This window comes from Penicillium longicatenatum (genome assembly GCF_028827895.1).
Source record: "Penicillium longicatenatum strain IBT 33135 chromosome Unknown contig_4_segment0_segment0, whole genome shotgun sequence".
Lineage (NCBI taxonomy): Eukaryota > Fungi > Ascomycota > Eurotiomycetes > Eurotiales > Aspergillaceae > Penicillium > Penicillium longicatenatum.
In genome coordinates, this window is record NW_026643122.1 from 277,929 (window position 1) to 300,791 (window position 22,863).

The 22,863-nt window shown below is 49.6% G+C and overlaps 11 protein-coding genes across 11 annotated transcripts; 5 read left to right on the forward strand and 6 right to left on the reverse strand.

Moving 5' to 3' along the window:
* Positions 1 to 319: 319 nt before the first annotated feature.
* N7484_006898 (uncharacterized protein) lies at positions 320 to 529 on the reverse strand (the record flags this gene model as incomplete). The annotated part of the gene is made up of 1 exon (XM_057117285.1): positions 320 to 529. One exon carries the CDS (start codon positions 527 to 529, stop codon positions 320 to 322), a length of 210 nt encoding a protein of 69 aa, XP_056970320.1.
* Positions 530 to 557: 28 nt separating this feature from the next.
* Positions 558 to 1,971, reverse strand: N7484_006899 (HSP70/90 family co-chaperone CNS1; the record flags this gene model as incomplete). The annotated part of the gene is made up of 3 exons (XM_057117286.1): positions 558 to 1,273; positions 1,329 to 1,601; positions 1,665 to 1,971. The coding sequence occupies 3 exons, from the start codon at positions 1,969 to 1,971 to the stop codon at positions 558 to 560; spliced, it is 1,296 nt and encodes a 431-aa protein (XP_056970321.1).
* A 562-nt stretch (positions 1,972 to 2,533) lies between these two features.
* N7484_006900 (3-isopropylmalate dehydrogenase) lies at positions 2,534 to 3,760 on the forward strand (the record flags this gene model as incomplete). Its single annotated transcript, XM_057117287.1, has 3 exons — positions 2,534 to 3,005; positions 3,057 to 3,480; positions 3,556 to 3,760. 3 exons carry the CDS (start codon positions 2,534 to 2,536, stop codon positions 3,758 to 3,760), a joined length of 1,101 nt encoding a protein of 366 aa, XP_056970322.1.
* Positions 3,761 to 4,248: 488 nt separating this feature from the next.
* N7484_006901 (uncharacterized protein) lies at positions 4,249 to 4,857 on the forward strand (the record flags this gene model as incomplete). Its single annotated transcript, XM_057117288.1, has 1 exon — positions 4,249 to 4,857. One exon carries the CDS (start codon positions 4,249 to 4,251, stop codon positions 4,855 to 4,857), a length of 609 nt encoding a protein of 202 aa, XP_056970323.1.
* A 614-nt stretch (positions 4,858 to 5,471) lies between these two features.
* Positions 5,472 to 6,544, forward strand: N7484_006902 (peroxidase; the record flags this gene model as incomplete). Its single annotated transcript, XM_057117289.1, has 2 exons — positions 5,472 to 5,581; positions 5,719 to 6,544. 2 exons carry the CDS (start codon positions 5,472 to 5,474, stop codon positions 6,542 to 6,544), a joined length of 936 nt encoding a protein of 311 aa, XP_056970324.1.
* A 563-nt stretch (positions 6,545 to 7,107) lies between these two features.
* Positions 7,108 to 10,425, reverse strand: N7484_006903 (uncharacterized protein; the record flags this gene model as incomplete). Its single annotated transcript, XM_057117290.1, has 3 exons — positions 7,108 to 8,864; positions 8,934 to 9,488; positions 9,738 to 10,425. The coding sequence occupies 3 exons, from the start codon at positions 10,423 to 10,425 to the stop codon at positions 7,108 to 7,110; spliced, it is 3,000 nt and encodes a 999-aa protein (XP_056970325.1).
* Positions 10,426 to 11,250: 825 nt separating this feature from the next.
* On the forward strand, positions 11,251 to 12,435 carry N7484_006904 (40S ribosomal uS13 domain-containing protein; the record flags this gene model as incomplete). The annotated part of the gene is made up of 3 exons (XM_057117291.1): positions 11,251 to 11,368; positions 11,510 to 11,675; positions 11,945 to 12,435. Coding segments are annotated over 3 exons (582 nt in total), but the record flags the coding sequence as incomplete, so codon positions are not given.
* Positions 12,436 to 12,904: 469 nt separating this feature from the next.
* Positions 12,905 to 14,610, reverse strand: cp3 (carboxypeptidase C PRC1; the record flags this gene model as incomplete). The annotated part of the gene is made up of 2 exons (XM_057117292.1): positions 12,905 to 14,070; positions 14,127 to 14,610. The coding sequence occupies 2 exons, from the start codon at positions 14,608 to 14,610 to the stop codon at positions 12,905 to 12,907; spliced, it is 1,650 nt and encodes a 549-aa protein (XP_056970327.1).
* Positions 14,611 to 15,139: 529 nt separating this feature from the next.
* Positions 15,140 to 16,202, forward strand: N7484_006906 (guanine nucleotide exchange factor SDO1; the record flags this gene model as incomplete). Its single annotated transcript, XM_057117293.1, has 2 exons — positions 15,140 to 15,206; positions 15,271 to 16,202. The coding sequence occupies 2 exons, from the start codon at positions 15,140 to 15,142 to the stop codon at positions 16,200 to 16,202; spliced, it is 999 nt and encodes a 332-aa protein (XP_056970328.1).
* Positions 16,203 to 16,936: 734 nt separating this feature from the next.
* N7484_006907 (tryptophan synthase) lies at positions 16,937 to 18,448 on the reverse strand (the record flags this gene model as incomplete). Its single annotated transcript, XM_057117294.1, has 1 exon — positions 16,937 to 18,448. One exon carries the CDS (start codon positions 18,446 to 18,448, stop codon positions 16,937 to 16,939), a length of 1,512 nt encoding a protein of 503 aa, XP_056970329.1.
* Positions 18,449 to 22,091: 3,643 nt separating this feature from the next.
* Positions 22,092 to 22,773, reverse strand: N7484_006908 (uncharacterized protein; the record flags this gene model as incomplete). The annotated part of the gene is made up of 2 exons (XM_057117295.1): positions 22,092 to 22,396; positions 22,470 to 22,773. The coding sequence occupies 2 exons, from the start codon at positions 22,771 to 22,773 to the stop codon at positions 22,092 to 22,094; spliced, it is 609 nt and encodes a 202-aa protein (XP_056970330.1).
* Between the last annotated feature and the right edge of the window lie 90 nt (positions 22,774 to 22,863).

Here is a 22,863-nt window from a genome sequence, read left to right on the forward strand (position 1 = left end):
AGAAATGCCAAGTCGGACAGGTCTCCGTCTTCCACACGGCACAGGGCCTGCATATGTTCACTTCCCCGCAACTGGGTGAATAGTAGCCTAAATTAGCTTAAAAGCATTCTTCAGGTAAATAGGCTAAAATCCAGTGTACATCCGCGGTCTTACAATGATGTTGATTCCGTAACGGTGGAACTTTTGACTGCTAGGAGAGCTCCCGTGGGCTTAAATCTATGTTGGTAGACTTTATATACAAAAAGAACAAGTATGATAGGGTATCGAGCTTTTGAGTGCATGACTGAGAAAATGCCGACTGTAGGATTCAGGTCATAGCTCAAGTCTTGGTCAAAGCCAGCATGACACAAGTGAACCCGATTATCGCTGGGAAGGCAACACGCGGTAAATGCGATAATGAAGTACCGACGCAGACGCTTCTTATATGACCAATAGTACTTGATGGGGTCCTGTCGAAAGCGCTATCGCCATGGTTACTCCGGGTGGCGAAGCAGGCAAGCAGTGGTGCGGCGCCGGAGACAGGAGGCATATTGGATAAAGTTTCATAGTATCCGATCTCAACCGGTTTTCCGAGCCTTCATTTCCGCAATGAAAGCTCCAGTCTTGCCACTGGGCACGATGAAGATGCGAACCATCTCATCCACAACCTCGACCTTTCCACCAGTCAAAATCTGCAACAAGGGCAGCTTCTTGCCTGCCTTGATCAGACCACCGGAGACGGTCTGCATGAAGCACTCGACATTCGGAATGGTGTATTCCTTCTTAGTGTCCCACGGCAGAGGGAACATGTAGTCCAAATGATCCGCAATGCAGTGCAACTCCGAGAAACTCTTGATAAAGTCCGACTGGGCGTCCATGGGATAGAGGAAAACGGCAGGAAACTCAACGGAGCTTTCCGGCGAGAGTGGGTCAGGGACCAGTCGAATCTTTGCATCTTCCATCTCGGGCGGCTGGTCGGTCTTGCGGGTTCTAATCTCACGAGCACGAAGAGCGGTGCTAAGAACCAGGTTCTGTTTGCGGAGAAGTTCTGCCTCGGCCTTCTTTCGGGCGGCGACACGCGCCACCGCGGCCTTGCGCTCAGCAATCTTGGAGGCAGCAGTCTGCAATGACTTGTTTTCGGAGTCGACAACCAATCCTCTCTTTGCGGAATCCTCAGCTTCGTCGAGCTTCTCCAATTTCAACAAGGCCATGGAGGAGCGGTAATAAGCCTTAACGTTTCTGGGGTTCAGCTTGATAGTAGCGGCGCAGTCGAGGGTGCAAGCTCGGTAGTTTCCTGTAGTAGCTGTGAGCGTGGATATCAGAATGACATTGTGCGTACCCAAACCTACCTAGTTCAAGATTGCACAAAGCCCGGTTGATATGCGACAGCTCCTCCATCTGAAGTAGCAATTTCTTCTCCGCCGCAAGATCTTCGGGCTTTTCCCATTTGTCTTCCTTGACAGCAATGACCGCAAGGGCCTTGGTGTACATCTCCTTGGCGTCAATCCACCGTTTCTCTTGAACAGCCTCATTGCCTTGCTCCTTGAAGCTCTGTGCAACCTCGCCTCGGGTACCCTCGTTCTGGAGAGCAGTAAGCGCATCGAGCATAGGGTTCTCGCCATCTACAGAATAACAAACGGATTAGCACGGAAACCTCCCGATAGAAGCCGTAGATGTCAACATACTCTCGTCACCTGCTTTGTCGATATCGGTCATGAACAGCGGAGTCTTATTCATCATATCCAACAGCTCTTCGGCTGAATGCGATTTGACCGACGCCATGGCTGGCGGCATATCAGGAGCAGAGGGATCGGTTTTGGCTGCTTTCAAACGCTCCTCGTTGATGGGGAACGGTGTCTCGTTGGAGGCAGCGAACACGTCGAATCCAGAGTGCAGCTGGTCCTGGGGTGCCACAGGAGGCACCTCACTAGGCACCTCATTGAGATTGAGCGACTCATCGAAGTCATCTGGGAGCTCCTCAATTCGTGACATTTTGAATGGCTTTGCACGGTCTACCAACTGCAGGAAACTTTTTTTTTTCTTTGATGTCACTTCCGCGGGGAAAATCAGAGACAAACAGGACAAACACGAGGGGCGATTAGTGAGCAATGTTCCTGGCGGATTCTTTGCAATTCTACCTTATTGAAACTGTTCTATGCATCTCCAATCGAACAGACCAAAATGAAAAAAGAGACCATTTCATTTTCTCTTTGTTATCAGGTATATGCGAAGCCCTATTCCTGCAATATTGGGTGTCGACATTGGTCCGCGTTGCTGCCTGAAGATACAGGGATCCACTATCACTGTCCAACTGGGTATATAGATACTGGAAATAGAAATAAGGACGACATCTGAACAAGGACATGAAATCACTTACTAAAACCCCAATGATCTCCGTCATCGGACACCAAACCATCGGGGCTCGCCCGAGAACAACCAACCCCGCATTCATCGGACGAAAGACCGAATCGCCTATATCGGCACCATTCATAGATACATAGAACCAAAATATACACTTGCACTATCCTCCAAATATACAATACAACGTCAGAAAATGGCCCAAGTACACAAAATCCTCATCCTTCCAGGCGACGGCATCGGTCCCGAAGTAATGACCGAAGCCGTCAAAGTCCTCAAAGCCTTCGAAACACCCCAGCACACCTTCCAACTACGCCAGGAACTGATTGGTGGGTGTAGCATTGATGCAACCGGCAAGTCTGTCACAGAGGAGGTCAAACAGGCAGCTCTAGGTTCCGACGCCGTGCTCTTCGCTGCAGTTGGCGGACCGAAATGGGATAACGCTCGGAGAGGGTTGGATGGACCTGAAGGTGGTTTGTTGCAACTGAGAAAAGCGATGGATATCTATGCAAATTTGCGGCCTTGCTCTGCTGATTCGCCGAGTAGCTCTATCGCCAAAGAATTTAGTCCGTTTCGACACGAGGTCATTGAAGGTGTGGACTTTGTGGTTGTGAGGGAGAATTGCGGAGGTGCTTATTTTGGAAAGAAGATTGAAGACGAAACTTATGGTATGTGTCACACTCAAATGAAAGAAAAAAATCCTGACGAAGGTTGAATAGCAATGGATGAATGGGGCTATAGTGAAGCTGAGATTCAGCGCGTGACTCGTCTATCCGCGGAGATTGCACAACGTCATAATCCTCCGTGGCCGGTCATTTCTCTGGACAAGGCAAATGTCCTAGCATCATCTAGACTGTGGAGGCGGGTGGTGGAGAAAACCATGACGACCGAGTATCCGGATGTCAAGCTAGTGCACCAGCTTGCAGATTCGGCATCTTTGATCATGGCGACAAATCCACGTTCCCTAAACGGTGTGATTCTCGCTGACAATACCTTTGGGGACATGCTGTCTGACCAGGCTGGCTCGATCGTTGGAACCTTGGGGGTTCTCCCAAGTGCCAGTTTGAATGGCCTTCCGGGGGATAAGACGTTAAAGACACGGCCGTATGGGCTGTATGAGCCTACACATGGATCAGCACCGACGTAAGTTCAAATTTGCAGAGATTTACACACACGCCGCGAAGATATGAAATATTTGGGTTACTGATTGGATACTAGAATTGCTGGGCAGAATATTGCCAACCCGGTGGCCATGATCCTCTGCGTTGCATTGATGTTCCGTTACTCTTTGAGTATGGAAGATCAAGCACAGCGGCTGGAAGGTGCTGTACGCAAAGTGCTGGACTCGGGCTTGCGGACTCCTGATTTGGGAGGAAAGGCTGGGACAAATGAAGTGGGCGATGCGATTGTAGCTGCATTGTAAATCGTGGAGCAAGAGTGGACTCTACAATGATCCAGTTCGGGTATTCATACATATTTAACGGCCTCAAGAAATAAGATTGTATATTCTTCTTTGAATGAACACGCATATTCCAAGACAAGAAAAACGGTTACACAGGTCTCAAACTACATCTCCTGCGTTAATTTGTCTATAAAACGTGGACATAAAGAAGCCGATGAACAATGGGATCGTATCGCGCAGCGCAAACAGCTCATCTGTTTGAGCTACATGATTAACATGAGACCAATGTTTCTTTCGCTTTTCTTTTCTTTTACTCCCTACCTTTCGTAACGCCTGCACTACACGTACTTTCATTCTCGTTGTTGACGGTCACACTCCACGGTCTCCTAAGAAGACCCGCAATATCCACCCGATAGCCTCTGTGAGCGGCTGCCAAAACAACTACCATGAACAGCGATCGCAGCGCAAGCGAGCCCGGCGACGTGCTACAAGACCTTTAATTTCAAGTCATGACTGCAGCCGACTTTCAGAGTGAAGGGAAATCAACCCACCAGACCACAATCAACTCAGGCTCGATTACGATGCGCCTGCAAGGCATTGAGGAATGGAGCTCGGAAACCAAGACCACAGTCGTATCATCCATCGCTGACGATATGGTCACGACATTGAAGATCATAGGAAGACACTCAGAAGCCGGTATCCTGGACTATACGCACACAGAGCGAATCAGTGATGTCATTGATATCGTTCTCAACACGAATGAGCGGCTCGAAAGTTGCAAGATACGGCGGCTCCGCCAGCAGAACCGGGACCAGAGACGGGCATATCAAAATTTGGTCAGAAAGACAGAGGAAGTGCTCGACAAGTACAATAGGAAAGTGCAGGGATTGAAAGCACATGTCCGGAATTTGCGGGGTGAACTGCTTAATTCCAAATTAGAGCGAGAGCTGCTGCTTCGGCGGGTTCACTATCTGGAGAAAGGGGGTGATTATGGGGATGATGGAGAGGGCGACACTATTGTAGAGGAAAAGGAGGTGGAAAGTCCCCAGGATCAGGGAATGGCTGGTCTGACGGATGAAGATGGGGAGTGGGAAGAGGATCCCGAGACCGAACTCTAAAGGGTCCGTTGAATTTAGTCCGGAAGGAAAGTCATCAACATAGGGAAATTCGAAAGGAAACATTCCGAGTCCGATGTTGCCGATAGCTTGTTGACTGAAGCCGAAAGTTTCCATGTGTAGACCAGAGGGTATAGATCGGCTTTAAAGTTCCGAGGCATTATGTCTCATGGCCGACGGCATTTGAAACCTGACTGTATTCAAATGGTGAAATTTCTTTGCTGTTTTTCAACGTAGATATCTCCGTTTTCCTCAGTCCGATCCCAGCCGAAATTCGGAAGAATTGGTTGGAGATGTGAATATTCACCCATGGACTCATTTTTCGTCCCATGTGCATTTCAGTGGCAATTGATAGCGGGTTATCGTAGGCCGAGAGGGACCTCGGCATATGGCAAAGTAACGAGTGCGCGCTGATTCGACCTGCGGATCCACTTCCTTTCCCTTCATGTGGTATTCTCTCCATCTTTCTCCAGACTTTTCCTCTTCTTCAATCTTCTTCTTCTCTGTATTCGCACATATTCCAAGATTAGAATATTCAGATAGTCGTGGTTGTGGTGTTCCTGAACCAATCTTTCTGAGAAACTTTGTATCGACGTCACACTTTATCGGCCGAAAGGATGAGCTCTCCCCATGACTATGAGGCGGTCCGCAAGGACATTGTCGCGCAGCTGAAGAAGCCCGACTATGACGATGGAAGCGCAGGCCCAGTGTTTGTGCGACTGGCATGGTGAGTTGACCCGGTTCTTCTTTTTGCGGGGACAGCAAAACTGTCCCCGGGCCTGGACCCGCTCCGGGGGAAAGGAGTCCAGCGCGACCGATGCAAACCAGCTTCGAAACCATCAACTAACCACACAACTTTCGCAGGCACTCCTCGGGCACATATGACCTCGAGTCAGACACCGGTGGCTCGAACGGCGCCGGCATGCGTTATGAAGCGGAAGGTGGCGACCCAGCCAATGCAGGCCTGCAGCACGGTCGGGCTTTCCTGGAACCTGTCAAGGAGAAGCACCCCTGGATCACATACTCTGACCTCTGGACATTGGCCGGTGTCGTAGCGATCAAGGAGATGGGCGGACCCGACGTCCCTTGGCAAGGTGGGCGCACAGACCTGGTAGATGATTCCAAGGTGCCACCCCGGGGGCGTTTGCCCGACGGCGCACTAGGTGCGGACCACCTGCGCTTCATCTTCAACCGGATGGGTTTCAATGATCAGGAGATTGTGGCGTTGGCCGGTGGGCACAACATGGGCCGGTGCCACGGGGACCGCAGTGGGTTCGAAGGGCCGTGGGTGACGAACCCGACGCGCTTCTCGAACTCGTTCTTCAAGCTGCTGTTGCAGTTGGACTGGAAGCCTCGCACATTGTCGACGGGTATGACACAGTTCGTGTATGAAGACCCGGAAGCTGAGGAGGACGAGGAGGCCCTGATGATGCTGCCGACCGATATGGCGCTCAAGACCGACCCTGCATTCTTGCCGTGGGTGCAGAAGTATGCCGAGGACAAGGACTTGTTCTTTGATCACTTTTCCAAGGTCTTTGCCAAGCTCGTCGAGCTAGGTATCCAGCGCGATGAGAAAGGCGCCATCATCAATACTGATAACGTTATGGGTGGTTATTTGTCTGCGCCCAAGAAGAGCAGCACAGCGACTGGCCCTAGCAAGAAGAAGAGCGAGCCTCGTGCCCGTCTGTAGCGATGGATAGGGTTTCTGTTTGTGCTCCTGCGTGTTATATGATTGATTCCCCTTTGTGTTGATAGATCTGGTTTTCGGTATATAACCAGATTAATGTAAATAGATCATAGATCATAAGCGAAATACACCTTCATTTGAATTTGCAAGAGCCCTAGAGCTTCTAAATCATCCAGTATACAGATATCTATAAAATAGATATCAAAGTTGTTGTTTGATCATAGCAGAATAGAAAGCAAGAAGCGGGAGGCAAAGAAGTTGAGAAGCCCAGGAAGAAAGGAGAGAAGAAAGACCTCGAGGGCGAGAGTCTGGGGTATGGAGTGCGGGGGCAAGTCGCACGGACTCGGTCCACCATACAGCGGGATGTTAAATGGCGTCGTTATGATTGGCACAGCGGCCAGTTTACTAGTAACGGCCTTGTTTATCATACAGATTATGACCGCGGAGAGTTTCCATTATTAACATGAATATAATCGCGCATATGTCATTGCAAAATCAATAAGAACCTGAAAATTCAGAGCGTCTACCGGTAAACGTCTATATTACTCCACCGATTTTGCCGATCCCTATGGCCTCATTCTCTTTGATGGCTCCGGTTCCAAATCATCTGCGAATCGAGCCCTCTTGTTAGGTGACTGGCTCATTGCATTCCGCATCGCCGTCTTCCACATCCGAAGTTCCCCTGAGTCAGGCCGGGGAATCCAATAAGGCCTCGGCTCTGGGGGACCTCCATGAGCAGATCTTGCTTCCTTGCATTCCTCGGCATCTCTACCTTTCTTATCCTTTCGAGACTCTCTGGTCGGCTTGCCCTTTGTAGAGGATTTCTGTTTATTCTTCTTGCCAATGTCTTTAGATGTCGCTGTCCGAGCCTCATCATTGGAGGACTTCTCGCCTCGTTTTCCAGCATTGACTGTCGTCTCTCTCGCTGCTTTCTTAATAGAACCAGAGCCCTTTTTTTCGTCCTGCACTTTCTTGCCTGGTACCTTCTTGGTCGGGCGCACACTCGGTAATTCTACTGCAAAGCCCTGCGCAGGGGCTTTCTTCGTGTATTCCTGGTGAGTTTTTCTGGTAGGAGCCTTGTTCTGTTTCTCAGCTGGGGTTTTGTCTCTGGAAGAGGTCATAGAAGGGCCATTGGGCATTTCATCCGAGCCTGTTACCCCTAATAGCCTCCTCAAAGGCTTTTCAGCTCTCGCAAATGGAGCTGAGGGTCGGAAGCGACGTCCAGAGCGTCGGACTGCGCCAGCATGCGTCCCCCACTCCATTCCACCCATGAAAATATCATTATCCGGACTAGGCCAGTGCACATAATCCATGACTGGGGTACGTGGCATGCTGAAAGGCAAGTTATCTGCATCGTCGGCCCGTGGAAGAGACGGGAAGTTGAAGGCGCCGTTATCTCCTGGAAGACCTTGAGGCCACATCTCAGGGAATTCGGCCAACCTGGAGGGTGAATTGAGCACTGAGTCAAACAAGTTATAGTATGCGGGTGGTCTCTCCGAGTTCACTTCATGTACATTATCTGGCGGCCAGGCGTTAAGCAGACTGTCCAGATCTTGCATTTCGATGTCAGCCTGATTTATCCCAGGTGTTGACCCTGCCTTTGACGTAGCGCGCGATGTAATCTGCACTGGAGTGGGAAGTTGGTGAATATTTACATCTCGAAAACGGTTAGTAGTCACGGGTATAACATGATCCTCTCGCGGGAGAATGGAAGTCCTGGAAGTTGGATCTTCAGGGACCGGCAATCGAACATATTCCCACGGGGTGTGGCATGTTAGGACCGATCGACCTAGGGCGGCCATACGCTTAAAGCTATTGGTGCTGAAAATAACAGCATCTAGCATCTCCTTGGAGGGATTGATGACACGTTCGTAGATACCAATCAAGAACCCAATATCGGTCCAGTCATGGGGAACTCGATCCGAGGGATGCTGAGGGGGAATGCCGCCGATAATGACTCCCTCGTTCACTTCGTCATCGTACATGCGGATGTTTTCACCGTCGTTATCGCCTCGCTCTTGGTCAGTCCAATAGACACGCACATGGCCATCTTTGTGGTAGATCCCTCCAAGCCAGCGATAAGCTGCAAATTTCTCCTTTCCATTCGAATCACGGTAGCGAAAGTTGAGGTTTTCAGTGTGGTTGTTGATCCGGACTCGAAACCCCACGTAATTTGATACGACCAAGCGAAGTGGAAGCTCATCAATTCTTGTATCCGAACGAATAGTTCTCGTATCACAATGAGTACATTTGGTTTCACGCGGTTTGAATATGCAACCTTCGATCAACTCTGACATCCATACACCTTCACTGGTGTTGTGATCTGCAATATTGGGTAGTATACAGTTGGCATACTTGTCAGTCTCCGGGGTCTCCTGACCATTGCACTCACACGCCTGGTGGTGTACAGAGAACCTATAATAGAATTGCGCAAAATTTCTTGTACACTCGGACCAGATAGCCCACGCTGGACCGGGCTGTCCAAGCTTGATGGAAGGGACGGTAGCACAGAGCTTCCTCAAGAACAGGTCTCGCAACTTAATATTTGTACTCATGTCAAGGGCCTCCCAGTTGACATTTGTAATCTCGATAAAGGCCTTTTCGAGCTCGGTGATCTCGCCGTATCTCCAGCTTCGACGGTCTATATTGGTGCATCCGATGTCAAGTAACATACCCAAGACGATAACGCAGTCAGCCGAGCAGCTGTACTGATTCCACACTGGACCCCTGCCTCGATATGGGTAGAGAGTAGTCGATCTGTTATCGAAGAGGAGCGTGGTCGGCTCTAGTTTGAGATACGCATGCGCAGGGAAAGTTCCAATCTGAACCGTCTCTAGGTCATGCATGGAGGAAGCCGTTGCGAATGACTCCGGCACTCGGGCCGGTGCGTTGGGGTCCCGCTGGAGGTCATGGTAGGCATAATCTAAGATAGTCCTCTCGACAGCCTCTTTGAGTTTTTGGGTAGTAGCAGCAATGAAATCTAATTCTGAATCTGCTTCTGACTTTGACTCTGACTCTTCCTCTGATTCTGATTCTGGGATTGATCCATTGATTGAATATCCAGATGATCCGGCACGAGAATTAGAAACTAAATGATGTCTTCTTGAGGATGGCTCATGTCTATCAATAGAGTGATGTCTTGGGGACGGCTTATGTGTTTGGTTTGATTTCCCGGGGGAAGGTCCAAACACCGTACCTAGAACTCCCTCATCAGATATTCTTGGTGGTTGTTGCTTCTCCCTCCGACGTTCCGAGCCTTGCGGTCTTTCAGTCTGCTTAGTCCCACTTCCGCGTGACTTTACGGGGTCGGCTATTTCAACCTCCCGCTTCCTGTGCCGTGGCGACCTGACGGGTTCAGGGGGTTCGGACACGGGCAACATGAATTGATGAATGATACTGTCCGATAAATGATCAGGCGCATCACTCGGGCGCACCCATTTAGGATGTACTGGAGCATTGGGAACTGGTCGATCTGGGTAGAGCCGGCTGATCGGTCCAACGTCTTCATCCCAATGCTCCCAGCCCATGAGACGGGGACCAGTATCTCGGCGAAGGTCGAATAGCTCTGCAAAGTACTTGGGACGGTGTCTTTCTGGCATGTAGTAGAGCATCTTCCATAAATTTTGCATGATCATCCTCTTGCTCGGATTTTGGCTGGGTGTATAGTAAATTCCCCAGAACTGCAGTACTCCAAGAATCTTTATAGTCGATAGTCTGATGCTTCTAATATCATGGACACGGTCGAATCGCATGCCGAATATGGTAAAGTCATCAGGGCATGGATCAAGCGCTGACAAGTCCCAGCACATCTCCGGCTCCGGAGGAATGTCGAGGGCGTTCACGCTAGTTGGGTAGTTTCGGAGATAGTCAGGAGGGGAGCCCATTGCGATGGAATTAGTAGAATATTGGAGATATTTAGTCGGACTTCTGGATTGAATAGATAGAATTTCCATGAATGATCAAGATCTGGTTGGAGAGGAAACAAGAAGTTTTCATAAAGGCGAGGAATTGTCAAGTGATTTATGTCTAAGGAGGGAACCTTTCACTTGCGTTTGGCCCAAGCAAGAGTCATATTGGAAGACAAAGAGTCAAACCCAAGGAAACGAAAGCTCACGTATTCTAAAATTGGATATAATTTCTGAGTCCATCAAAGAAAACATGGTCATTGTCGAACGGACGCAATTCACTTCGATTAGGAAAACGATCTCGAATCTTGAAGAGTCCTTTCATTCAACGGATCACAGCTAAGTTGCCGAGTTGTTTAAATTTAAATAGCAGAAGTCTACACCCCTGGAGATTAGTTAGCTAACACGTGCATGATCATCGAGGCATTATTATGTAGACATGATAATTGAACATTCAAAGCAAACTCATCGAAGCTGGCGGCATCAAAGTACTACGTGGGCCAATCAGCAAAGATTTTGTACTGTGTGGCTTTCGAGTTGATCAAAGAGATGTTGTATTCCTCAATCGGGGCGACGCGAGGATCCAAGAGATACAAGCTTACGAAGAAACTTGTGTACAGACACAGACCGGGAGTTATGCGTAAGATACAGGTAACACGGGCATTTCGTTTTCGCTGGTGATTACCTAAGTTACAGCACCGCATATCATGTGACTGTTGAGAGAGATTCAATCACATGATTAACTAATACGGACTAGCGGCAATCAAGCGAGCCCTCACACACTAATTCCCAATATGGTTAGCGTCCCAATTACCCGATCCCACAACGGACAGCAAAGTCACTCGAGACTTTCGAGACTCTGCTCCTCTCCATCCCTCTGTCGACAATTATCGCGAGCCCTCGCGCCCATCGCCCATCATGTGTACGTTCTCTCCCACGCAAGATTCGACTCCCTGCTACGCATACAACACAACAAAAAAAACCGTTGCTGGATTTTTGGGGATCGCTCGACAAACCACCCCCAAGGAATGACCTGGCTAACATGTCGCCTTTTTTGATACAGCGCTCGTGTCCGGCGAGAAGACGAACTTCCAGTACATCCTGCGTCTCCTCAACACCAACGTTGATGGAAAGCAGAAGATCATGTACGCTCTGACCCAGATCAAGGGTGTCGGTCGCCGCTACTCCAACCTCGTCTGCAAGAAGGCCGATGTCGACCTCAGCAAGCGGTACGTTTTCGATACAATCTACAACAAATTTGGAATCTCTGCAATGTCTTTGTCGTCGAACCTTCTTGGAGGGAAATTAAAAGGGAGATAAGGGTCATCATACTACGTCTGCGAGGAGCACCCATTGTGTGTGTCCACGATTCAAAAATTCTGCTTGACAGAACGCACCACCGCACAATGAATACGGAATTGTTCGATCGGAGAAGACATTGCAGAGGCCCGGATAGTTGTTCATCCAAGCTAAGCGGGAATACTGACGTTTTTCTTAGTGCTGGTGAGCTCACCACCGAGGAGCTGGAGCGCATTGTCACCATCCTCCAGACCCCTACCCAGTACAAGATCCCCTCGTGGTTCCTTAACAGACAGCGCGACATCACCGATGGCAAGGACCACCAGGTCGTTTCCAACGGTCTTGACTCCAAGCTCCGTGAGGACCTTGAGCGCTTGAAGAAGATCCGCTCCCACCGTGGTCTCCGTCACTACTGGGGCCTGCGTGTCCGTGGTCAGCACACCAAGACCACTGGCCGCCGTGGACGCACCGTCGGTGTGTCCAAGAAGAAGGGCTAAACTATTCTTGTCGTTTTTCCGGGGGCTTTTTTTGGAGGGATTCCTTTATTGTCGGTGTGTTTCTATGGGCATCCGTGGGATCTTTGTCCCCGCTGGCTGGGTGTGATGCCAGTCTTTAAAATTGAAAATGAATCATACCAATATGAAATGAACCGATTGATTTCCTTACATACGTATGATACTTATTCTCGGGCGTGTTCTTGTCGTCTCGCCTAGCCTTGCATATTGCATGTTGTGGTCCCTTGCGCTTGTGGTACGTATTCCTAAACTTGTGGTGAGACAGAATAGTATACCAGAGGTAGCTAGCGCTACATTGCCCTGCTTCAGTAGTCCGACGCTGCAACGTATAAAATCGCGTGACCTTCCTAGGTCCGAGCCACTCCTTGATCTAACTACATCCAAAGCTTGATCTATTAATTAGAAAGTTTCTAATAGTGCAATTTCGCGTACAACAATATCGGATATTTAGCATAGTTAAGAATGTGCATTGTATATGTACTTGACATTGAGCCAACAACTAAAGCAAGGCGAGCTAGGGACTGCAAACCAATCGGTTTCTTAAATCCTCCCGAGAAAACATTGCATATTGTCACATTCTATGCGAGGCAAATCCAGAGAATAGATAAATGCAGGAAGGATAATCATTTGTAGCCAAGGGTTACTTAGAACCACTCGCCACCCAACCAGCGGTTGAAGAACTCCAGGCTGGACTCAGGCTGGTCCATAGGGACCATGTGACCACCACCGTAGAGACGCATGAAGGTGAAGTTGCCGTGGGACTTGACCTGGCCAATCTTCTTGCCCTTGTGCTCATTGTCCACAATGACAAGGTCGTCCAGCTCAAGACCAGCATACGTCTTCTGACCAGGCCACTCGAGAGCCTCAGTCCAGGCCTTGTTGCCGAGCCAGTTGCAGATGAAGTCGGCATCACCAGCGTAGATGAGCACAGGAATCTGCTCGAGGAGGCCCGGCACCAGACGGTGGAAAGGCTTCATCCAGTCACCGTGGAAAAGGAAGTTGCGGTTGATGTCGAAGTTGCAGGAATCGAAGCCCGAAACCTCGGCACCCACAGCCTCGATAACCTTATCCTGGTTCAGGTACTCACTGACGTAGCTCATACCCTTGTAGCACAGACCAGAATCATCTTCGCATGGTTTGCGGACGTCGTAGACGTTCTTACCGGTCTGCTGGTAAGGAGCCAGGAGGGCATTGTTGCAGTAGATGGAAGCCGGCACACAGATCCAGGCGCTCTCACTGTTGTAGCAAGACTCAATCATAGACAGGCAACGGGGCAAAGCATTGTCCATAGACCGACAGGCGCTCTCGTCCAGGACAGCTGGGTAACCGCCGTCACCGCAAGCCATGGGGCGGTAGTACTCGTACTGAGTGAGGCCATCAGTCAGGCCGTTACCGATAAGCACAGACTTCAGATTGATGTTCCGGTTCTTGTGGGAGAGAATCTCAGTAGCAAAGACAGGGATGTAGTGGCCAGCATAGGACTCGCCAGCGATGTGGAAGTCCTGCTTGGCATACTCGGGGAATTGCTTGAAGAACAGGGACAGCAGGGCGTAGACGTCCTTGCCGGCAGCGACAGTATCACTGACGGCTGAGCCACTGTAGGAGTAGCCAACGTTGACTGGCTGGTCCAAGAAAATCACAGAGGCATTAGAGTTCCAGGAGAAGTTATTGTAGACGGTCTGGATCTTGGCGTTGATGGAGCTAGGTCCAAGCTCCATGAACAGACCGGTAAGAGAAGAGCAGCCGGGACCGCCGTTCAACCAGAGGACAACGGGGTCATTTGCGGGGTCATTACGGGACTCAAAGAACCCTGTGCGAAGCATGAGTTAGAAGTCATACATATTGATCTGTGAAAATCGAACTTACAGTAGAAAAGGTGCTTGTCATTCTCGTTATCGTCGAGGTAACCGCTGTACTGCTTGACCTTGGGGTCGATGCCCAAGGAGCTGGGGTCCACCTTCTTGACACGGAGATCATAGGCCTCTAGCTTTCCATCAATCTCCCGGTGCTTGTAGCCATCGGAACCTTCAACCCATACGCTTTGCACATCCGCGCCACGGACGACAGAGTCCCAGTGGGAGTCAGGTCGGCGAGTGTGCTTCTTGGGGAGCGAAAGCATGGGAGTCTGATCCAGGTTGGGAAAAGAGTCCGAAACTTCCTTCCACATCAGCCGGGCCTCATCAGAGAGGGTCTTGAATTGATCTTGGAGCTTCTGGAGTGGCTTGGACATGAAGTCTGAACCCTCCTGGACTAGAGTCTGTGACTGTTGATAGAGGTCACCCATGACCTGCTGCATGGGGACAGCCGCCGAAGCAGCTCCCACCAGCAATGTGGCTGGCAGAAGTCTCATTCTGGATGGTCTTTAACAGCAAAAGATGTAAAGATGGAGGCAATGATAGCTGATGAATGACAGTGGGTACCTAACGGACTACCGGGCCGGTTCTTATCAGTAAACGAACCAGATGATCATTATCTCACAATGAGAGAGGATTGAAGAAGATAGAGTCAACATACACAATATAATGGTGGATGATAATGATGAAAAGGTAGTAAACAAAACGGATAACAGGGACCCGAATCTGGGAGAGAAGGGAGGAGGTTGGAACCCTGGGGGCGATGACGCCGGACCGAGAGATAAGAGGGGGCACGTGCGGGGTCACGCGCCTGTGACCCGGAATGGATGACTCAGCGGCCGATAAAGATCCTCAGGTGCGCGATCAAGTTAAAACATACAAATACATCGTCGAACTCCAGGACTTATTCTGTGGGATTTTGTTTCAGATTGCGGATCCTCTACACTTTCACTGAATATTCCTTTCGCCTCTGGGGTTTTTTTTGGTTTCGAATTTTCGAGTCCGCTCTTTGCGGCTTCCCCCACTATGCCGATCAACCAACCCTCCAACCAAATCAAATTCACAAATGTGTCTGTTGTTCGTCTGAAGAAAGGTATCAAAAGGCTGAATCACTTATGCTCAGGGAGTGTCTGTTACTCACTGCTTTTTAATTACAGGAAAGAAGCGCTTTGAACTTGCTTGCTACAAGAATAAGTTGCTAGAATACCGATCTGGCGCTGAAAAAGATCTCGACAATGTGCTCCAAGTCCCAACCGTTTTCCTCTCCGTATCAAAAGCCCAGACAGCTCCATCCGCTGAGCTTGCAAAGTCTTTCGGTGCAGACACACCCCGCGATGAAATCTTGCAAGAAATTTTGCGCAAAGGCGAGGTGCAGGTAGGCGAGCGAGAGCGCAAAGACATCCTCGAGCGAGTGGAAAAAGAGGTGCTTGATATCGTGTCTGGAAGACTGGTCGACCCGACCACCAAGCGCGTGTATACTTCGGGTATGATTTCCAAGGCGTTAGACCAGTTGAGCTCGGCCAGTGGGCAGCAGCAGAGTGCAGACTCGAACACGGGCGAGGAGCAGCCCAAAAAGCCACTCTGGACCGGCGTCTCTTCCAACCGATCTGCGAAGAGTCAGGCACTGGACGCTATGAAGGCGCTCATTGCCTGGCAACCCATTCCTGTGATGCGTGCCCGGATGCGCTTACGGGTGACTTGCCCCGTATCGCTCCTCAAGCAGCCGGTTAAGGCCGCGCCCAGTGCGGCATCTGGCAAAGAGAAAGAGGCGCCCTCGGGTGGCTCCAAGTCCAACAAGAAGGGCAAAGGTGGCAAGAAGGCCGCCAAGCGAGGAGACGACTCTGATGCCGAGGCTGCTGGTGCGTCCGACGCTGAGTCTGCTCCCAAGGCCCCGGGTACAGTCAAGGACAAGATTTTGGCCTACATTGAGTCAGTGGAATCTCAGGAAGTGGTTGGTGGGGACGAATGGGAGGTAGTTGGATTTGCTGAGCCAGGTGCCTTCAAGGGATTGAATGATCTCGTTGGCAATGAGACGCGTGGAAGAGGACGCGTGGAGGTCTTGGATATGTCGGTTCGGCATGAAGATTAAAAGCATCAGGAGCAAGCTTAGAATGTCCCTCCTTGAGAGCCCTCACCGCAAACCTGCATACTATACCGCCAAGCATTATGTACATTCATGACGAAGGACGAACCATGCCCCATGACTGATGATCTTGATAGAAAAGCAAATAAAAGTTTCTTGAATTGTTGAAATGATGTCTAGCCAGTCTGATTTGAATTACCTAGAGATTCTCTGCACCATGCCATGAAGATTTGTCTTTAGTGTTTCCAAGGTTGTTGTAAGCCTGGCCCCTGGGCTTGCGATACAGGGCTGATCTTCATATCTACTTCCAAGTTTAGATAGGGAGGTTGTGTACAAAACATTGCCCGAGTGGCAAGATAAGGGAGTGTGATTTGGAAATGAATAGCCTTAACTTGGAAGGTTCTATAAATTAGATACCCTTGGGAGACGCGGAAGAGTTCCTTTGAAGCCTGTAGATATCTTAAAGCTTGATCATCATTCACTAACACGCCATATATATAACTAAACCATGATATAGACATAGGGGTTCATCCAATCCAACTCCTTAAATCAACCTAAAGAATACCTGGGTATAACAGTTGTGCGATGAGAGAAGAAAAAAAAGCAAAATCGAAAAAAGGAAGCAAAAAGAAAAAAAAAAAAAAAAAGAAGAAGAAAAACTCAACCGGAGAATCAAGAGGCAACTGGGGTGAGCGCGTACCAACCCCTCATTCTTTCCTGGACAGGGAGGGGTATCAGAATCAAACATCCATCCCAAGACCAATGGCATCACAGCCTGTCACCAACAAAATGACATTCTTACCTGGGCCAAGGTCTCTTGCCAAACCAAGAGCTGTACTCACCGCGTGACTCGAGTCCAGCCCAGGCAAAATTCCCTCGTGGTATCGCATTGTTTTAAACCCGTCCAGGGCATCCGCATCTGAAGCGGTCTTAATTTCAACACGACCACATTCCTTCCAATGAGCCACCTCGGGGCCCACAGTCGAGAGATTGAGGTCTGGCGAGATTGACTGCGAGTCGAGGATTTGTCCATCCCAATTCTGAAGCATCAAAGTTCGCGCCCCCTGGAGCACGCCAATCTCCCCATTGGTTAGAGCGGCCGCCCCAGTGGCTTCAACACCAACCAACCTAATTGCCGGGTTTTGAAGAAAAGGTCTGAATAAGCCAACAGCACCACTCCCGCTACCGATCGCCGTGACGACAGCATCAGGCTGGCAACAGACCGCCTCTTGCATCTGGACCGCAACCTCCTCGCCTAGGAGAGCCTGGAACGTGCGTGTGAGGGTGGGCAGGGGATTTGGCCCCACCGGGCCTCCCATCAGGTAATACGCAGACTCGTAGTTGCAAACCGAATAGCGGAGTGCTTCTGTGATTGCGGCGCGCAGGGAACCCATTCCTGAAGGGGTTCGTGCGGTTAGGACCTTGGCTCCGAGCTTCTTCATCTGAAGAACGTCCTCTTTCTGCGCTAGTGCATCAGCTGCACCCATAATAACCACACAGCGCATTCCAAGGCGCGCACACATTGCCGCTGTGAAATTACCATGTTTGGCCGCGGCACAGTCGGTGACTATTTCTGTGAAGCCCATGCGGCGGGCCAGTAGAAGCTGACCGATGATATTCCGCGTTTTGTGGCTGCCGTATTCATTCTGGTCCTCTCGCTTCAGCCAGATAGTGGCGCCTCTGGCCAAGGATGTGAGCTTGCTTGCGATCTGCAGTGGAGTGGATTTGACCCGCTGGTACGTGGCGTACTCGGACCAGAACGAGGGGTCCGAGATAGTGGCCTCGAAGAATGAGGTCAGATTGTTGAGGAAGTCTATAAGCGATTCTGGTGCAAACCGGCCACCAAACGAGCCATAGCCGTCGAAGGCAATTGGTGGCGGTCTGAGTGTGCCATCTGCCTGCAGGATCGGAACATACGGTGTGCCGCTACCCAGAGATGGTATAGTGCTAGGTAGCTTTACAAGCGCTTCGGATGATGAGGAGGGGACATCACTGGTTGCAGAGCTGGTGGTGACATGGGACTCTGCATTGGATACGAAAAATGAAGAACAGGTGCTGGCGGTACCGGTCGATGACACACTGTTCTCTCGAGAAAGAGTACTCGCTAGGACCTGACGAGGAACGCGAGCGTAGTAACTTGCTCTGCGAATTGACCTCAGGCGAGGTATATTGTGTGAATCTGTAGGATCAAGGGTCTCAGAACCCTTACACTTGTTGGAAGAAAAGCAAAGGAAGCGCAAAGATTGGAACATGGTGCTTGAGACCCTAGACGCAGGGGCAGTATGGTGCTTCGAGAAGAATCCCAGATGCATATAGAAGTATAGAGTCACCTTTTGACTGCTGACTTTGGGCTGAAAGATGCCAGGCACGAAGATATAAGAGTATCACCACCTGGGCTGCCCACGCGTGTGAGGCGACTCCCACGTGGAAAGATAGACGGTGAACGAGGAACGAGGTTATACAGCAGGATGCAGATTGAAAGCTGACGGGTGTATGCCTTGCTTCAATACGGTTTGAAAATTAGAATATTGAGCGCTCATCTATGGGATCAATGACATCTGCGTGTCTTGTCCAGTATTTTATAACTTACCTCCCATCCCTGGTAAACCTTCGCCTCGGCAACAGGAACCTGTGCCATGCACCAATTCAAATTTTTCCCCTCAGTTGGGCTTGGTCTTGGGTGTTAATTCATCTGCAATATTTGAGATTGGGGGTAGCTATTATTAGTATTTATTCATGGCCTACAACTTTTCCAATGCCCAAAGCGGAACATGCTCCGCAGCAAGGGCAGCGCTGACCATGCCCTTGTTCTCATAGATTATTCGCTCCACAAATCATACTGTAACATTTGGCGTGCGTCATCAAGTTGCAATGGCAAGGTTGATTTCAACGTGCTCATATCCAAGGCCCGCCGCTGCAGAGTTGAAACATGGCGAGGCTTCACCAGTTTACTTCATGTTTACACCTGGGTAGACACCCAGCTCAACCAGCGAAAGGTAACTGTTTCTAACTCCCAACATATTACCGTATAATCAGATGATGTGGAGATCCATTGTTGTGTATTTAATGGCGCCGTATCAAGGAATACGCGCACCTCTTGAAGCGCGACCCACATTTTGACCTTGGAAAGTGATTGAGATATGTTTAAAAAAGTAAATCTCAAGCCATTTCAACTGTGCCCTTCTTTGTCTTCATGCAGTGTTTTGTCAATGGCGATTGTGAAGAGGCGTACTCTGATCACAATGCCTCTGTGGACTAGAGATCGGCGACTATTGAATGTCGTGCATCCCCGTGGAGTTTAAATTTCCTCAAACTTTTCATCCAAAAGCCAGCTAAGGATGAACTGAGCGTCTGTCGGGGCCAGATTTCCTTGACTTGAAATAATCTCAGCACTCGGGTGAAACCGTGCATAATCACATTGGCCACCCTACTGAGCTAGAAATTGATCACTTCCCGGTATCTCGCCCCCATTTATCATATTGAAGATACAAATAGAGCATACCCCACTGGAGCGTCCTGTAACTCTATGTAATCAGCATGCCCCTGTCACTAAATTCAGCCCCTCTTACCATTTGGATGTGACCCTCCCCCTCCATCTTCCTCATCAGAACCATTCAACTAGCCATACCTAGTATGTGCTTTGGTGTCTATGCAACCAGTTAGAAATTGTGAAACGAGTCCTGGGTTAATCGTGAGGTGGAGAGGGCCAATATGCTCATTGCAGTTGGGGCGCCCCCATCAGCGCAGTTCAAGAAACCAAGGCAATGTGATAGATATCCTTAGATGCATCGATTTCATTGGGCAAGGAGAACTTGGCCCTAAAGGGTAACTATTCGTGCTTCTGAGGCAAGGAAGGGAGAATTCGTTACGTAAGTTGTAAGCTTCAGGGCGGCTTAGCAATATAGCATTCAGACTCCAGAGCTTCATGCTTGTAATTTTGTCTTCATACATCGCTATCTATCTATTTCCAATACGGGCGCTTACCAAGATGACACTGGGTAAGATGTGGTGGTTCGTGAGACTATGTTATGCACCAGATCTCGGGAGAAGCAATACTAATGGACAATTTTGGAAGATAGAAGAATAAGAATTGAGTACTACCTCGCAAAACAGATCCCACGACACGCAAAGTCAAATGAATCGATCGAGGCGTTCCAATACGTCATTCACTGCCATTCTCAGTTACGTATACAATTCCACGTATCCCTGCAAATTCTGAGGAGTAATACCTGTATTTGAATAAACCTTTTGGTCTAGGCGTACGGGAATACAAGCTGAGAAACGTAAAGAACCTATAGCAAGGCAGCCTAGATACCCGACAAGTCCCCGACCCCTAGAGCTCCGAGATCCTGCGCCACCTACATGCCCCCACAAGGGAACCCTGCAAACAAACCATAGCGCCGGGGAGCGGAGAATTTGTGCTAGCCAGCTGCTAAGTGCACAATCACACATACGAGCCAGGGGTCCTGAGACGGGGGTATTGAGCTTGGGAGCTTAGCTTAAAGATAAATGGGCGCCCGTCCTTTGCCTGAACTTTTGTTTGGTACGCCTGGTCTTCATATTCCCACGTGGACTTTGATCTCAGCCAGTCAGATTTATTTGAAATTCGGATACCGACTCAAGATGGGCGATGACAATGTGTGTGAATATAACAATGGCGGAAGCACACTGTCGAGATATAACATTGCGGCGTTTGTTGATGGTTTCGTTGCTGATCTGAAATTCATTTTTTGGCTTTCTTATAAAATCGTGAGGAAGCTTGTCAAGAGTATAGCTTTGCTATTGCAGTCATTCACATGGTGAGTACCTACTGCCTTGATGCCTGGTTGGCTTTCTCTAACCATCTCAGAGGCGATATACTCTACTTTTCACCTAAATTTGAACAAGAAAAGAAAAAGCCTCGGCTCCACCGCATCCTGATGTCTGAATTTGCTAGGAACTCATACTAGCAGAAGACTATCAAGGCAGGCAAGAGACCTCATGCTGAACAGAAACTGATATACCCGCCTAACTGGGAGTTATACTCGATTTTGCTGTCAATGAAATGTGAAAAACATGAGAAATCCACTTGTACCTGACCCGAATGCAAATATAGCATGTGATTCTTGGTATAACAAAGCCTATTATAAATGCCATCTCCGGGCCCTTATCAGCGTAGTCCCCCCTTAACGCCACCTCATAACAGACTTATCTAACCTTACAGGCCCTGTCGTCATGGTACGAAGCCAAGTTCGCATGACAACCACTCAGAAAAATAATAGACTAGGATACAAGGCCGATCAGGAAGGATCATTGCCTCGTTTGTGCGATGCCCAGACTTAGTGGCGGTCCAGCGGGGTCAAGAGGCTTGGCTTAGCGGGGTTCACAGGCACCAAAAACGAGACTTCTAGAACTATAGCTTAATTTATTGTTTATTTAGAACTAGTGTAGTTATAGTTTGATATATATTTAATGACTGGGGTTTATATCTATTCTAAGATAAGACACCGTTCTGTCGGGCGATGACACATCGCGTAAAGCCAAAAAAAAAAAAAAAAAACTCCGAACGGGTATACGCTCAAATGCAATGCAGGGTTAAGTCTTGCGGAACAAAGATAAGTTCAAAATATAAGACCCAGGAACCGTCTGGGCTCCTGGACTTAAATCTTTGGGGGAAAGAATCACCAGTCTCACAGAGCTGGTACCGATCGTGTAATCGTATTCCGATCGGGGGGATTCGTGCAAAGGTCGTGGATCGGCGTCCATTCGATCCGAAAGTGGACACTTGGTCGTATTTCGTGGAGGGAACCGATCCGAAGCAAGAGGGATGTCAAGCTAGGACGATCACGGGAGAAAGAGAGAAAAAGACACTCTCCGGGATGTGTTACAAGAATATAGGGTACAAGGTGTACAAGATTACGCGCAGATCTGCACGGCAGCCAGGGCGCGGGTGAGGTCCTCCGGTGCAAAGGGCATTTGTTTGCCCCGAGGCGACTTGGGGGCGGGAGACATGGCGCGCACAATAGGCGAGCAGTACCGGATGGACTCCTTGAACTGGGCGATGGGGTCCTCTGGAATTTCGTAGACAGAAATTTCCGGAAGCAGTGTCATCATGGAGCCGTTGTAGCTGTCTGAGTTGACAATGGTCGACGATTGGGAGCCCGTGTGGACGGGGCGGGGCGAGTCTGTCGAGATGGGGGACACGGGAGAGTGGGAAGGTGCTGCGGCGGCGTCAGGACGGGGTTGTTTCGAGGGGTCGATCGGAGGTATTCCGTGGGCTAATTTAGTACATACCTGGATCGATCGCGACTCCATCATCATCGGGAGAAATATCGCCAGTATCGTCGGAGTCAAATGGGCAGATATCATATATGGCACCCGGGGAAATAGGCAAGTCGAGCGAACGGGGGCGTTCCACCATGGCACCGTCAAAGGACCAAGCCGCTAGGCGTTTTTGGTGTTCCTTATCGAATGGGCCTCGAAACTTGGAGGGAGGAACCTCACTCCGACGATAATATTCAATCTTGGGTTTTCCATTCAGTTGACCGCTGTTGGACGAACGGTGGAACACCCGCTTGACTCTTTCACGGAAGGTCATGATGGCAAGATGGAATGGCCTCACAGACCAGTCCCGGATTGGGAACGGACGCGGGTGTGCAAGCACGTAGTGGAGGAATGATCCAGGAAC